The following is a 16,090-nucleotide window of genomic DNA, read 5'->3' as shown; positions in this document are numbered from 1 at the left end:
CATCCTTGATACAGGCTTTGACTTTCTCAGCTGGGGCGAGAGGAAGTCCAAAAAACCCACAGTATAGATTGTGCTATATAAACACTTCTGGGGAAGCAGTTTCACTTCTGCAGCAAAGTACAGTTCCTTTTGAGGAACCACCCGTGAGGGGGAGTGTGAGGAAGTGGTGAGCAGCAACAGAAGCAGCATGCAGTCAGCTCTAGGACACCAGAGGGCTGTGAAACCTGGGAGCAAGTCCATCATCAGGCAGAGCTGCTCTTGCTTCTGCTGCCACTTCCTCTGGAGAGAGGGAAGGACAGAGTCTCATCCAACAGGAAGGCAGTGATGGCTGGCAATTCAGGTAGGCGACGTTAATGGCTATCTACTGGTTAAAAGGGAGAGAGACCCCACTTACCAAAAGGTCATTGGACTCTGTGTGACTTGCTTCCAATTTTTAGGGTTGGGCTGGATGGAACTTTCTAATTTGTGCAGTGCCAGCCTGTAGGTGGGACCCAGGGATCTCCTGGAATTCAGGTCATCCCCAGACTACAGAGATCAGTTCTGTGAGAGAAAAGGGATGCTTTGGACTTTGGAGGATGGACTCTGTGGCATTGTAGTCCACTGAAGTCCCTGTCATCTCCAGACTTCTTCCCCAAATTTCCAGGAGTTTCCCAACCTGGATCTGGCAACCCTCATGCAGTGGTTTCCCCCATCTACTCACCAATGTAACTATAAACAGCGTATATGTTGAGGATATAAGAGAAAGAAGAATTGGACTGTCGAAGGCTTTCACGGCCGGAATCACTGGGGTGCTGTGTGGTTTCTGGGCTGTATGGCCGAGTTCTAGCAGCATTCTCTCCTGACGTTTCCCCTGCATCTGTGGCTGGCTTCCTTTCCTACTATCAGATACTCTGAAGATGCCAGCCACAGATGCAGGTGAAACGTCAGGAGAGAATGCTGCTAGAACACGGCCCTACAGCCCGGAAACCACACAGCACCCCAAGAATTGGACTTTCCAATGGGGTAAAATAACGTTATATAATATAGTATAAGGAACGGCTTTAGATTATGCTGGCTTAAAAGATCCTTTGTTTATTTATTTGTTTGTTTATCTTCAAATTTGTATACCGCCCCTTCCCCTAAGGGCTCTGGGCGGTGAACATCGGGATAAATATCAATACAAAGAGCAATTATAAACAATAAATAATTAATACAGGCTCAAACTGACCAGATTGACCACCCAATTTTGCCTCCCCCTTAAACCACAAACATAGGAAATGAGGAGAAGGTTTCATCTGTGACAGGTCTCTTTCTGTAATGGGGAATAAGGAATGGGTCCAAAATTCCTCATTCCCAACTCAAAGAAATCCCCAGGGAGAAAATGATTGCAGATTTGGGAATCTTCATGTGTCTCTGATAGAAAGAAGGTAGGCAGATGACCCGGATGAGAGATTAGGAAAAGAAGGGCAAAGCTGATGCCAGAATCTTCCAGATGTAGTTCTTCATGCCTTTGCTGGAGAGGTAGAAGTGGTTTGTTAATACTGTCCACAATCACACTGGGCTAAGCCTAGTAAATAATAGAGTTTTTAAATGCTTTAATATACTTTGACCATGTAGTTATGCTAGCTCCCTGTGTTTATCTGCAACTAACAGAATAAGGACTGCTACACAAAATAGCTTGCATGATTCATATTTACATATTGTAAGTGATTTATATTATCATTCTTCTTGTTCATATATAAATAATGACACAATAAACAACTGGATAATCAATAGCAGTTGGTTTTCAACCAAGATTCTGAGCAATAAAACAGGGATGGTACCTTAACCATCAGTATCTTTCAGGAAATATTTCTATTTTATATCCTTTATTTTTAAAACCATGCCTATACTTTGCCATTTTCCTGCATCATACCTCTAGCAGTCATGTTTCCACTTGGAAGCCTATACATTTTTGTACTCCTATAGTTGAAATAGTTGATATAGTTGAAATAGTTGATATAGGCCCCTTCCGCACATGCAGAATAATGCACTTTCAATCCACTTTCACAATGGTTTGCAAGTGGATTTTGCTATTTCGCACAGTAAAATCCAGCTCCAAAGTACATTGAAAGTAGATTGAAAGTGCATTATTCTGCATGTGCGGAAGGGGCCTACAGTTTCCTCAGTCAATATGCTATGGTTACAAATCACAAAGGTGATTTTCCTTCCCCTTTCCCAGTGGTTAGTCTCCTGTCTTGAGCTAATTATTTGATTTTTTCTGAAATGAGACAACAACTTACATACCAGACTATAACTGATTCCTGATTCTTTCAGTGGTATGCTGTCATAGCTGAGCTTCTTTGGTACCTCACAATGTTCAAAGAAAGTGTCCTCATGGAATGTAAAAAATTGGTGTGGTTGTTGTGAAGGATGTGTTTCATACAGGAAAGGCTATGGAAGGCACTCTGTATAAAGTACGGAGTCTGCACTGACGATAGATACTGGGCACAAGTCCTTCTGGTGGACAAGAGTCTGCTAACCATGCTGCCCTCTGTGGGGTATATCTATGTAATGACTTTACCTCCATCCCAGAAGTCTAAGAATTTGACTGTTTGGCTTTTGTTTGTGTGTGTGTGTGTGTGTGTGTGTGTGTGTGTGTGTGTGTGTGTGTGTGTGTGTGTGTGATGCATGCAAATATTAACTTGATTGGAAAATCAGAAACTGACCTTTTGACAAAAAGATTGATAATGAATGGCTCTCGAGATAATGGCTTTTCCCAAACAGAACATTTAAAATGTTGTGCAAACAATTTGAAAAGAACCATTTTGGTGGTTCATCTGCATAGCATGGAAAAATAAAGTGTTGCAAGCAAAAACAGTTCTTTTCTTTTTTAAAAAAGACACCATCGTATATTTAAAGCTACAGAGACTTGAAATCTGAGTAGCCTTTCTGATGCTCGTATCATGTCTACATAGCTTTGAAGATACCTCTCACAAAATTGTTTAAAACCGGAAAAACGACACATTCACGTAATTGGCAGGCAATACTGAAGATGCTAGCCACAGATGCAGGCGAAACGTCAGGAGAAAATGCTACTAAAACACAGCCATACATCCCGGAAACCACACAGCACCCCAATACTGAGTTTATTAGTGCAAAGCAATGATGGAAACGGCAGGCAGATTAAGTCCACAAAGAGACAATGCTTGCAGAACAGTTCTCATTTCTCAGTCATCGTCATCATCACCTATTTACCAAGTATGGTCTCCATCTTCAGGTATCTAAATCCTTGGATCAGGGGCACATTTGCCCTAAACAAATGTTTCAGCAAACTTAAGGGACCCCCTTAATTGGCAGAAAAATCTGCCATTAAAAAACTCCATTGGGGGGGTTAGATTTCCCACAAAATAAGAGAATGTTTTCTGTACAAATATAGAACACACACTTACCTCAGGAGACGCAGCAAGGAGCCCTTGTTGGGAATGAGGGTGCTGCCATGTATTTCCTTGTACTTTATGGCTGAAGGACTGAGTAAATTACTGGAGAGTTCTCTGTGTGTTTGGGGGAGTGAGACTAATGGATTCTAGACCTTTACCCAACTGGCTGTGGGCTGAAACATTAAAGGTCACCCAGTAAACACCCAGTCTTGCCACAGCTGGTCTGTATAGTTTTAGGCTACAAGAAGAAGAAGAAGAGTTTGGATTTATACCCCCCCCCCTTTATCTCCTGTAAGGAGACTCAAAGGGGCTTACAATCTCCTTTCCCTTCCCCCAGCCCCACAACAAACACGCTGTGAAGAGTTGTGACTCGCCCAATGGTTTGTAGTGTAGTTGTGTTTTTAATTCTGCATTTTAATGTTTTAATTTTTGTAATCCACCTTGGATACTTCTTTAGGAAGATGATACATAAACATAAAGAAAGATCTTACAGGGTTTTTCCTTGCAAAAGCCTTTTAATCGGTGTTTTGTATTGGAATAATGAGTTTATGCGTCAGTAGATGTGATATCTCCATCGTACTATCTTCAATTTTCTGAAACACTATTTATTTATTTTATTTATTCATTGCACTTATATCCTGCCAATCTCCCACAAGACTCAGGGCGGTTAACAATAAAAGCATACAAAACAATCGATACAATCAATACAATAAATAGTATACAAATAGACATTTAAAACATAAATAGCATAATGTATTGTCGAAGGCTTTCACGGCCGGAATCACTTGGGTGCTGTGTGGTTTCCGGGCTGTATGACCGTGTTCTAGCAGCATTCTCTCCTGACGTTTCGCCTGCATCTGTGGCTGGCATCTTCAGCTCTGAAGATGCCAGCCACAGATGCCTGGCTAAACAAAACTAAGCATGCTCTTAAAACTAGGATCACAGTCTGAACCACACAGCACCCAAATAAATAGCATAAACTCTCCTGTTTATAAATTTGTGTGTTTGTGGTGGGACACCACATTGGTTTGCTTACTGTCTACCTTGCTATTAAAATACTTCCTTTTTAAAAAAAGAGTGCTAACTGGGTGGATCCCTTTGAGAATGTTTGCTAGATGGATTTATCAGAGTATTCCTATGTTGCTAATGGCTCAGTTTAGGCATAATGCAAAACCATTTGTGCTGTTTATTTTAACTGTGGTTAAAACTATGTTTGCTTTGGCTTACTTATCAGTCACTGAATCCTGGTTTGTCTCTACAAATGCTGGTTTCACTGAAGTCATCTGTGAAGCTTCAAGACTTTGCAGATCTGTCACTCATAAGCACACACAGGACCCTTGTACTGTCTTCTATAACCATATTACAGTATAATACTATTTTAATGATTGTTTTATATGATGATTTTATTGTTGTTTTAATTTTGTAAGCCATCCTGAAACCTCTGTAAAGGGTGGGGTATAAATGCCACAAACAAATAAATTAGTAGCAAACCAACTATGAATTCAGAAGAAAAAACAATTTGTTTTCATCAGTTTGGTAGCACTTCATACAGTTTTTAATAGTTTTCCATGTCAGAAAAAGATCAAGTAAAGTTAACGTGTTGGGAAGGAAAATTCCAACCCAATACAAGGCAGGTTGTATGGTATTATGCCCCACTGAGACATTATGTGCTGCTTAGACATTATCTCTTCTCCCCAAATGGAACCTTCCCCAGGCTCCATCCCCCTCCAGGAATTTCCAAACTCAGAGTTGGCATTGGCAACCATAGTCTCAGACCAAGTGCTTTTTCTTCATGTCACTGTGTTTTTTAGTGTGACATACTTCCATCTAAATATACGTAAGATAAGATTACACGGTAAGTATAGGAAAAGCATGCATCATGACTCAACTTTTGTAACATCCATCTTTAGTTCACTGGGTAGGCAGTGACAGAGAATGAGTTACTGTTTCTCTCCACGTTCACGAAGACAAATGGTGTAACCAGACACCAGGTTTGTGTATTGTTTTCAGCCTAAATTGTTGCAATGCAAAGATGACAGTTGTTGAAATAGAAATTCTTAAATACTGGTGCAATCTGCAACTTGGAAGGCAAGCGTAGCGGTCCCACCCTTGCTCTTAAAATAAGCTTAGTAGAGGTGTTTGCCCAGTGGTGGGATCCAAAAATTTTAGTAACAGGTTCCCATGGTGGTGGGATTCAAACAGTGGTGTAGTGCCAATGGGGCTGGGTGGAGACACTTGACCGAAGAGGTAGAGTGGCCCGGGCATTCAGTGAGGGCATTGCTGGGCCAGGGGCTGTGGCAAGGATGCAGCCAAGCTCGTCAGGTCCTTGGGTGGGGAAATGAATGTGCGCAGAGGCACAGGCTGCCCACGCAGCCTGGGTGCACCTCCTGCTAGGGATTGCTTCTGTCAAGTTCTACTTGCGACTGCTGAGGAGTGGAGGAGGGGTGTAACTAAGGCAAAAATCACGTGGCAAAATCACCAATTAGTAACCCCCTCTCAGCACACACAAATAATTAGTAACCTACTCTCGGGAACCTGTGAGAACCTGCTGGATCCCACCTCTGTGTTTGCCACTGCCTTCCCTTACAACATCTTCCTTGGTGGTCTCCCTTTCAAATACTGATCCTGTTTAGCTTCTAAGATCTGACAAGATCAGGCTATACTATCCTGCCACTTTTACTCATGCCATACAGACAAGTAATTCTCTCCCACAAGAATATTGGGCTGAATCCAGTGCCTCCTTCTGCCTCACGAGGGGCCTTCCTCCAGCGGAAAGTTTCTTCCATGAATGCTCATTTAGCAGCAATGAGTCACTGGATCCAACAGTTTGCTAATCATTAAATACTGTCATTCCTTTTGGAAAATAAGAATCTCTGTTTCAAAATTGCCATGACATTGTAAACTGAAAAAAAATGACTACAGGAATTTTTAAGTGTGTGAGAAATTCTTGTTTTTCTTCAAGCTGTAATCTTAGGATTCATATATTCAGTGGCTCTAACAATAGTAGGAAGTGAAAGATTTTTTAAAAAATGTGTGGTCACTTGGTTTTCAATGTTACTGTAAGTCTCAGTGCTTAATTTTAGATTAGCTGTATGCAGGATCTCATTTACATGTGGGTTTAGTACAGTTGCGCATCTGAGTTCAGAAAACAACTCAGTCCATATAGCTGTCTGATCACATGCTTAACAACTGAAACTGTCTGGCAATTCTCCATAAATGGTTATTAAAAGCCTCAATGAACAGCTTTGATTTTCTTTACATTACCAGTCAGTATATGATGAAGAGGTATTTTCATAGCATGACTGAATTCCAAATAATGTCTGCTTACGACTTCAAAAAACACATTAGTCATCAAACAGCATTCTATCAAATCAATCTCTTCATCAAAAAATCATTTAAATTAAAAATCTGGAATGACCATTAAATAATATACTGTTTTCTTTAAAGAGCCTTGTTTTGTACATTGCAGCAATGCCCAGAATTAATAAATTATTAATTAGAAAATTAATAAATATATTTTGTCCTTTCCAAGCACAGTGGTACAAAGTATGAACTTTGGTTTACAGGGTGCGGAATGGACTCACTGAAATTGGTACTTAGGGAGATATAGATGTTTAGTTTGGCATTTGAATTAATATAAATGCTGTTTAAACAAAGGTTATGTTGACTTAAGGAGAGGAAGTAGATTCATAACATCAACATTTTGTTAATAGTGGAGGTTCTGCTTTGTCTTATTAATGGAGATAATATATTTATATTTAAAATATTTATTTTATTATAAGCTTTTGTAACAGCATCTGGATCTCAGAGTTGCTTACAAAAATAAACAAAACATTCAAACAATGTCATGATACAGATCTAAAATACACATCTTGATGAACTCTTTCATACAAAGGGAACCAGAAAGAAAGGTACTATAATTAATCAATGAACACAAAATAGTACTTTGAAAGGTATGAATCTGGTTTGTCTACATAATCTACAATCTAGAACCAAACTGACCAGAAGTATCTTTGGCTTGCACCTCCCAAAATATATTACTTATGTCTGGTGATTCAATTCCTCCATTAAAATGTATATCCCAAATATTAGCTGGCTACCAAGCCTCCATAGGGACATGATTAGTAACCTGTTTATTAGCCAGGACAGCTTTTATTGTGATTAACAAATACTCAGATCTGTTAGAGAATGTAATTTTCATCAGAAGTTTCATCATTTTGAGTCTTCTAATTCTCTCATGGCAACCTCACAATTATCTTGTGAGGCAGATAATTAATAATATCCTTTTGCAGTACAGGATTTGTAATTTGTTCTGGTCAGCTAGTATTCCCAGACTGCTGCTCTGGATCACATCGTATTCACTTCTGTTTTGATTTAGGATTTACTTTGTTACAGTGCCATCCTAACCAGAGTTAAACTGGGATGTTTTATGGTTTTCCGGGCTGTATGGCTGGCCAGTTAGTAGCATTTGCTCCTGGCGTTTCACCTGCATCTCGTGGCTGGCATCTTCAGAGGATGTGATGAGTAGTAGATGCAAGGTGGAGTATATATATACCTGTGAAGGCGATCCAGGGTGTGGGGAGAAAAGAACCATTTGCCTGTTTTAATAAGTATAAAGTATAAAGGGTATAAAGTATAAACTAGGAAAAAATCACTAGGAAAAAATGAAAATATCTAAGGCTGATTCCGCATGGGCCAAAAACAGCAGTGTGAAAACGGTGTGAAAATGGTGTAAAAGGGTTTAAAATGGTGTAAAAGGATTTATACTGTTTTCACACTATTTTCACATCACCGTTTTTGGCCCATGCGGAATCAGCCTAAGATTTTGTACGAATCTGAGCTTCAAATATTCTTCTATTGCAGATTTCTCATAGCTTCAAGCACTGGCGTAATGCCCAATGGGAAAGGTGGGCAGCTACCCAGGGCATCATCTTGTGGGGGGCATCAAAATGCTGGAGTCTAGTTTTGGGTATTTTAGTGGTTTTCACATTTTTTGACCTGCAGGGGGCGCAGTTTTTAAGCTAGCGGCACCAAAATTTCAGCATATCATCAGGAGACTATCCTTATTCTACCCCCCAAGTTTGGTGAGGTTTGGTTCAGGGTGTCCAAGGTTATGGACTTCCAAAAGGGGTGCCCTATCCCCATTAGTTTCCAATGAGAGACTAATAGGGAAGATAGAGGGGCTACAGTTTCCCGAGGTCCTGTCTGATATTGTGAACCCCCTGAAGCAAACTGCACCAAACCTGGGGGGGTATAAATAGGCTGATCTCCTGATGAGGGCTCCTAGTTTGAGACTGTGCCTTCAATAATGTGCCCCCTTTCAACCTGCAATCTCCCATTGACATGCAATGCAGAAAACTTCAATGCAGAACAAAGATTCTTGGGCAAGAATTCAGGATGTTCTTGCAGGAGGGCATTCTTGGACGTATCACCACCAAAATTTCAGCATATCATCTGGAGACTGTCATGATGGCACCCCACAAGTTTGGTGCAGCTTGGTTCAGGGGGTTCAAAGTTTTATGACCCTCAAAATGGGTAGCCCCCATCTCCTTAGCAAAGAATGTGCGGTGCAGGTACCCCTTTGAGGGTCCATAACTATTGGCACAGACTAAACCAAACTGCAACTTCAAACTTTCGAAACACCATAAGGACAGTTTCCAGGTAATACTCTAATTTTGGTGCCCATTATCCAAAAAATGTGCCCCCTTGCAGGAACATCCTGAAAATGTGCCAAAGAATCGAATGTTCTAGAAGTGAGTTTTCTGTATTATGCACTCCATGAAATTTGGTTACACGAGGCCTGAGCTGAAGTTCTGAGAGGGCACAGTCTCAAAACTTTCCAGGGGTAATCATCAGGAGACTGCCCTGATGATATCCCCCCAGGTTTGGTGCAGTTTGGTTCAGGGGGGCCAAAGTTATGGACCCTCAAAACTGTAGCCCCAGCTCCAACCTGTGGCTCCCATTATGAAAGCAATGGGAGATGATAAAGACACTGCCTGAGGAAGTCCCATAACTTTGAGACTCCTTGAACCAAACCCTCATAAACTTGGGGGGAGGTAGAATAAGGACAGTCTCCCTGATGACTATGCTGAAGAACCCCAGTGCTGATATAATCTAAAAACTTCACCCCTGCAGGCATAATATCCTAGGGCAAAAAAAAAATTTTGTCGTGGGTGGTGGGTGGCCATGCCATGGAGGGGGGCATCCAATCCTCCAGGTTTTGCCTCCTGGGGCTACAGACCCCTTGGGGCTGTCTCGTTATGCCCCTGGCTTCAAGCTTTTAGGTGCAAAGACTATTGTGACTGTTATTCTGGTGGAAATTCATCTGGTGGAAATACTGTAATTGCCTAAAAAAAGAATGAAGTTTTACTTATTGGTACATAAAGAAGATCTGGCCTACTATCTTAAACACATGATGTTGCCTCATACTGAAGAAGAACATTGGTCTATCAGTATTATCTAGTCAGAATGACAATGGCTATCTGGTAGCAATCCTTCACATCATCTTTTACCTGATCTGTATACCTGGAGAAGGTGGCAATTGAACCTGGTACCTTACTGGAAGTATTCTACCACTATACTATGGTACTCAACAAAGATTTAATTCTTGACTTCCATGTTTATAACTCTGTAATCTTATCACTGTAGGCTTTCCATCAGTTCTGTTCACAGATCATGCAAGTTTAGAAGAGAACACATCCATTTTTTTACTTGAATCCATCAGCTAGAGACTGAAACAACTAAAGTGAGGACAAAATATTTTCTGCAGAAGCACTCAAGGCTACTGGTGTTAACATTAGTTTGGAAATATCCCATTCTGCTAACAGAACATTCAGGGTTTGGGTTTATCTCTGTATTTCCTTCATTGATTGACTAATTCAGATATGCTGTTCTTTTGTCACTCACCTAGATTTTAATAATAGCTACAGAATGAATCAATTGCACAGTCTTGTGTATTGTACACATCTGACAGAAAAATCCCCAGAAGTGCATGTCACAAAAGCAATGAATGACCTACAAAATGAGTTATAAGCAAATTATGTAATATTCCTTGCGAGGAGCCATCAGTATTGCAACATCCCATTCTATGCATTAAGTTTTCACACTAAGCAGAGTGAAGATGAATTATCTGCAAAACAGAAATGTCTAGAACACCACAGATTGTACAGCAGTCCCTATGAAAGAACAGGATCTCAACAAACCCGGATCGAGGTCAGAAAATGTAGAAATCAGACCAGGGGCGGTTGTGGTGGGTTTTCTGGGCTGTATGGCCGTGGTCTGGTGGATCTTGTTCCTAACGTGTCACCTGCATTTGTGGCTGGCATCTTCAGAGGTGCATCACAGAGGGAAGTCTGTTCCTAACCCTAACAGACACCCCCTCCCATGTTATATATACTTTTTACTATTTAAAGTTAATTGCTGTGTTTTGAGTATTTTTTTTCCTTCCCTGTTCTTCTTTTCTGCTGTTTTTGAAATAAATAAAATGCCTCAGACATATGACAATGTTCTGTTTTGAAATATTAGGGTTGACTTAAGTAGAAATATCTGACCAGATGGTTGTCATGTTGGTTAAATTGATGTTACATTATAGCCATCCAACAAAAACATCAATGAGGAAATGAAACTTATTCAATAATAATTTTAAGGATTAGAGTCAAACTTGCATAAAAATAAACAATAGAGGTTGTATTCCCATCAGTTTGTACCAGAGAATGTTCCAATATATGTGCATAAGGAAGAAAAGGAGTATGTAAGGTTAGGGCTGTATGCCTTAATGTACGCCAGGCTGGAAAAGTCCACATGAGAAACCAGTGCTATTTGTTTCAGTGGAAGTAGGTATGTGGTTCAGTAATAAAGCACATACTTTGCATGAAGAGGGTTACAGAGTTAGAAAGGGTCTCATCGGTCTCCTAGTCTAATCTAATCTAGACTTATACCTGTGCATGTAGTTATTTTTTGCTAAATGTATACATGGTGTAGTGGTTAAGAAAGTGGTGGCGAACCTTTTGCACTCCAGATGTTATGGACTACAATTCCCATCAGCCCCTGCCAGCATTGGCCATGCTGGCAGGTGCTGATGGGAATTGTAGTCCATAACATCTGGAGTGCAAAAGGTTCGCCACCACGGGGTTAAGAGCAGATTCTAATCTGGATAACCAGGTTCAATTCCCCACTCCTCTGCATGAAGCCTGCTGGCTGACCTTGGGCCAGTCACAGTTCTCTCAGATCTCAGAGGTGGCTTGTGCTGAGTTCTGAGAGAACTGTGACCTGTCTCTGGCCTTGAAAATCTCACAGGATCACCATAAGGTCGATTCCCCCGGTCAATTTATCACGTGATACTCACGTGAAAAAACACCGTTTACGCAAGAACTCCCCACCGCTCAAGTGCCGAACACAGATTCATCCCAGTTCTGGCACGCACTTCCCCCCTTATCCTGTGATTTTTCATAACTTGCACCTTTTTTCCCCAATCACGTTTTGAGGCCGGATCGGTGGGGAGAAACACGGCTTATTCTTCCCATCCTTCAAACCTTCCAGTCAATCAGAGTGCAGTGGGCTGTGCGCAGAGCTCGCACAGCCTTTTTTTGTATCACGCTGGGCATGGCTACAAAGGAACGTAAATAGGAAGCTACGGTATAATGATTTTGATAAATTGTTTATGCATGGCTACGCTCGAACATAAAAACGAGAAGAAGAATAACATGAATGTTCAATCGGAGCAGAGTAACGTTCCTGCTCCAGCACAATAGCCAATCAGAAGGGAGGGAAATTCTGCCTATGCGGAAAAAAAAGTTTTAAAAAAGTTCCTGCCTCAACACAACACAACAGCCAATCAGGAAAAGAAAGAGCAGATCCGCCAAGCAGATCGCATGTTCGTGAGCAGTGTTACATTGCTTGAATCCACAATAGACATCAAGGTCTTCACTAGACACACACTGCAGTGGGGAGGGAGAAACCACAATGAAAAGGTGCTCTTTCTTTTGAAACCTGATTGTGTCCAGCTTTAATTTCTCAGTGGGGAAATGGCTTAAGTCAGCTATGACTTGATGGCACACACACACTTCTCTGTTGAATTGCATTTTGTTCATTTCAGCCCAGCTTTCCAATTTACTAAGCTTATTTTGAATTAAGTTTCTGCCTTCTTCCAGTTATTATATCATCCACCAGTTTAATGAGGATTCTATACATATACAGGAAAATCCTAAGCTGGGTTAAGCCCTTCAGTGAGCAGATGGGTGAAACTCTGCCTAGAATTGCACTGTTAAGGTCTCAGGTTCAGTTCTTGGCATCTCCAGGGATAAAATGCTGGGGGACCATCTGAGTAGATTGGAAAGATAGATGGATCAATGATCTAACAGCATAAGTTAGCAAAGAAACAAGGGGACTGTGTCTTTACAAAGGGGCTTGTGCAAAAGAATCACTTAGGATCCTAAAAGTTTTACTGAAACCGTTTCCGCATGGCCACACTGCAGGAGTGCGTTGGCATAAACGACGCTGACGCACCCCTCTCCCCCGGACTGTTCACACGGACGGTCCCTGTGGGGGTGAGGAAGACAGCGCAGCCTGTGCAGAGGCTGTGCCATTCCCCGAATGCCTTACCATCCCCTCTGGCTTTCTGGTGCATCACACAGGCCAGGGGACACGCCCCCTGCCCTGCGTGACAGCTCTGGAGCACCGGAAGGCCAGAGGGGACAGTAAGGTGTTAGGGAAAGGGGGGGGAATGGTGCCTTCCAGTTGCTGCCATTCGCACGGCAGCGGTTGGAAGACGCTGCTTCCAAAAAACCTCATTCAGGGAATGAGGTTCAGAAGCAGCATCTTTGCGCCGCTCGGGGGTTGCGAGGCCGGCGCTGCTGCAATGCAGCGGCAGCGGCCATGCGAACCCCTCCCCAGGGACACTGTTTTTAGCGTCCCTGGGGTGCTCTTTACCGCCCGTGCGGAAAGGGCCTGAGTTGAGTTTTATTTACCCATTACTATTAATTGACCTATCTTCTAGCAATTAATGACTTGTGCATTAAATTGTCTTATCTGTCTTTTTTTTGGCTAATGCTCATGGACATAAAGTTGTTTCATATTATATTAAAACTATTAATAGCTAGAGCCATTACCTTTCACAACCATGATTGCTTTAGACTAGGGACTGGAAATATCCCCCTTCCCATCCACTTCCATCCCCACTGCAAGAAAACATATGGGAGAAGCAAGTTTTGAGAGAAACGTATTTTTGTCGTGTATTATTTTGAGCAGTGATTCTGCAAATGTTTGAATAGTTTGGTACTGCACCTTAACCTCTGAATCAATTATTAATTTATATGTAAAACTCCTGCTTTTAGATCAAAATATCTAAAATTGCTTAGTTTTCATATTTGTTGAATGTGTTTCTATATTTTATTTTCCCAAAGAGCAAGTCTAAAGCCCTTTCCACCCAGCAAATGTATAGTAGGTTGCAGTCGGGATAACGTAACATTTTTCACTCCCCATACCGCCGGATGTCCCTCTTGGGGCCTTTCCCCACTTACCTTAAGCCCTGCACTACTCCCCGAAAGTAGTTTGGGGTCCCCCGGCACTCCCCACGACAGGGGCGGTGACAGCGCAGCCGCCCCGACGCTGCCGCGTCCCCTCAGCGCGCGGCATCCCTGGCGCTCTTTTAAACGGTGACTTGTGATGACCCCATGCAGAGCGCGGGGTCGTGGGGATGCCCGGGCGCATGCCAGGGATGCCGCGTGCTGAGAGCAGCGCGCGGCAAAGGGGGGATTAAGGTAAGTGGGGAAAAGGCCATGGAGGTAGCAGGGCAGCCCCGTAGCAGCACCACATCCTGCCACCAAGAGCTGTGGATGGGGCTGTAAGCCAGTAGAAAATACAAAAGACAAACAGTGCTTGAATGATTATGCTTTGTAGAATGATGAGACAGTGCACTTAGCAGTACTCTAGAGCTGCTTCCTACTAGAGTATTAATGACTGTTGGCCGAAGAGCCTGTTCTTTAGCTACTTGGTGTATAATGGGATTCCTTTTCTTTGGCATGCATCCGTGATACATAATAAATGTATCAGTGATACATTCATTATGAAATATTTGTTTTTTAGCTGCTGGAAAGGGGTGCTAGGACTAGCATTTGTGAGGTTATTTAACAAAGGGTGTGCATGGGTTTGAGGAGAGAAGGCAGCCTGGCAGAGACCGATCTAATCAGATCTTGGAAGCTAAGCAGGGAAGGTACTTGGTTGGGAAACCAAGGAAGGCTCTGCACAGGAAGATGATGGCAAGCCACCACTGCTTCTCACTTGCCTTGAAAGCCTTTTGCTGGGGTCGCTGTAAGTTGATTTAACTCGACAGCACAAAGATACATGTACACAGGTTTTAAAGGATGTCATATGAACACCAGTGCCATTGTAACTTGCAGATATATCTATACACCAGCACAGTGTTGCTGTGACACCTTGCTTGTTCATTGGGGATCCTCCAAAGCCTTCAGGTTGGAGGGCTATGGACTTTTGAGGGCTATGGTGGGCCATCCAGGTCAGGCCAGCTCTACTCATACTTGATGTAAACACTTCCAAGTATCAGCCAACAATCAATTACACCCATTATGTCCTATGAGAACCAAGTCTATATATGGATATGTAGTACCTCCCCCTCCCCCCCCGATTCTTTTAATATTAATGGGAAAACAACGGTAAATCAGATATGTAGGGAAACTCATTATTTTGAACAAAACTTACAACTGTTGTCATGTGCCTCAAATGCATTTGCCAGGAATTGGCTTTCTGGCAGCTTTACAGCTGTTTTGCAACACTATCACTCACCAGAAAGATAAATTGCATTCAGCTGTAGCCTTTCCCCCCTTGTTTTTAACATAAAGGAGGAACTAGGCCTGAAAAGGACAAGCTGAAATTGATGTTTTTACCTTTAGATTGCCCATTCTGTTTCCACTTGGATCTTCCAATGTTGTAAATAAATGGTTCCTAGGTAAGCACAGAAGTACTTAATTTTTGTTTTGCTGTTCCCTCAACGCAGTAACAGTGATCTGTTAACTTTATCTTCCAGCAACCTGAAAAACAGCCTAGGAACAAATCCAGGGAAATATTTCTGGAACACTTCTCCTGCTCGCCTTCCTTCTAATCATTTTTGACATGAGTGTCTGCCCCCTTCCCCACCTACAGTTTTTATATTCCCTGCATGCACTACAAGAGGGAAAAACCCACTCTGCGCTTTCTCAAGCCCACACAATCAATATTTCTGTCTAAGCAATAGTTTAGGTGCTGCTTTTGGTTGTTCTGTTATATTATGCTTTCATGGGTGGCTGCACACAGGCAACCTCAAGAATGGTTCGCCCTGTCAAAAAAACTCTCTTCTACTCTGGATGACAGCATACGATTACCCCCTTGTTCCTCACTTCAGGGCTAATAAATATCTTTGCAAGTACAAGAAGGGGAAGCAAAGCTTTGTTTTGTCAAGAATAAATTCTATTGAGTTTCAATTGGACAGAATCCTTATTTTCCATTTATAAAAGAAATACAATTGTTCTATTACTGTACCAGTTGTTTTGCGGGGTTCAGTCTGGCAAAGGTTACGGATTATTTCAGTCCTTTACATTCTTACTTGAAAAGAATGAAGTCCTGTTCATTTCTGTGTGATTTATAGCTAAATCAACAGGTTCACGTACTAAGCTTAACATCCTCTAGGTGAGTTCTGGAGA

General features: G+C 41.9%; 1 protein-coding gene across 1 annotated transcript in view; it reads left to right on the top strand.

The window, feature by feature from the left end:
- Nucleotides 1-223: 223 nt before the first annotated feature.
- The window catches only part of BANK1 (B cell scaffold protein with ankyrin repeats 1), a 187,310-nt gene continuing 171,443 nt past the window's right edge, over nucleotides 224-16,090 (top strand). The window contains exon 1 of the mRNA XM_048508832.1: nucleotides 224-340. Within this exon, the coding sequence (XP_048364789.1) occupies nucleotides 325-340 (16 nt within the window). The 5' untranslated portion in view covers nucleotides 224-324. The remainder of the gene's footprint in view (nucleotides 341-16,090) is intronic.

Source organism: Sphaerodactylus townsendi, linkage group LG10 (genome assembly GCF_021028975.2).
Source record: "Sphaerodactylus townsendi isolate TG3544 linkage group LG10, MPM_Stown_v2.3, whole genome shotgun sequence".
Taxonomy (NCBI): Eukaryota; Metazoa; Chordata; class Lepidosauria; order Squamata; family Sphaerodactylidae; genus Sphaerodactylus; species Sphaerodactylus townsendi.
This window is presented reverse-complemented; position numbering and strand designations above follow the sequence as displayed.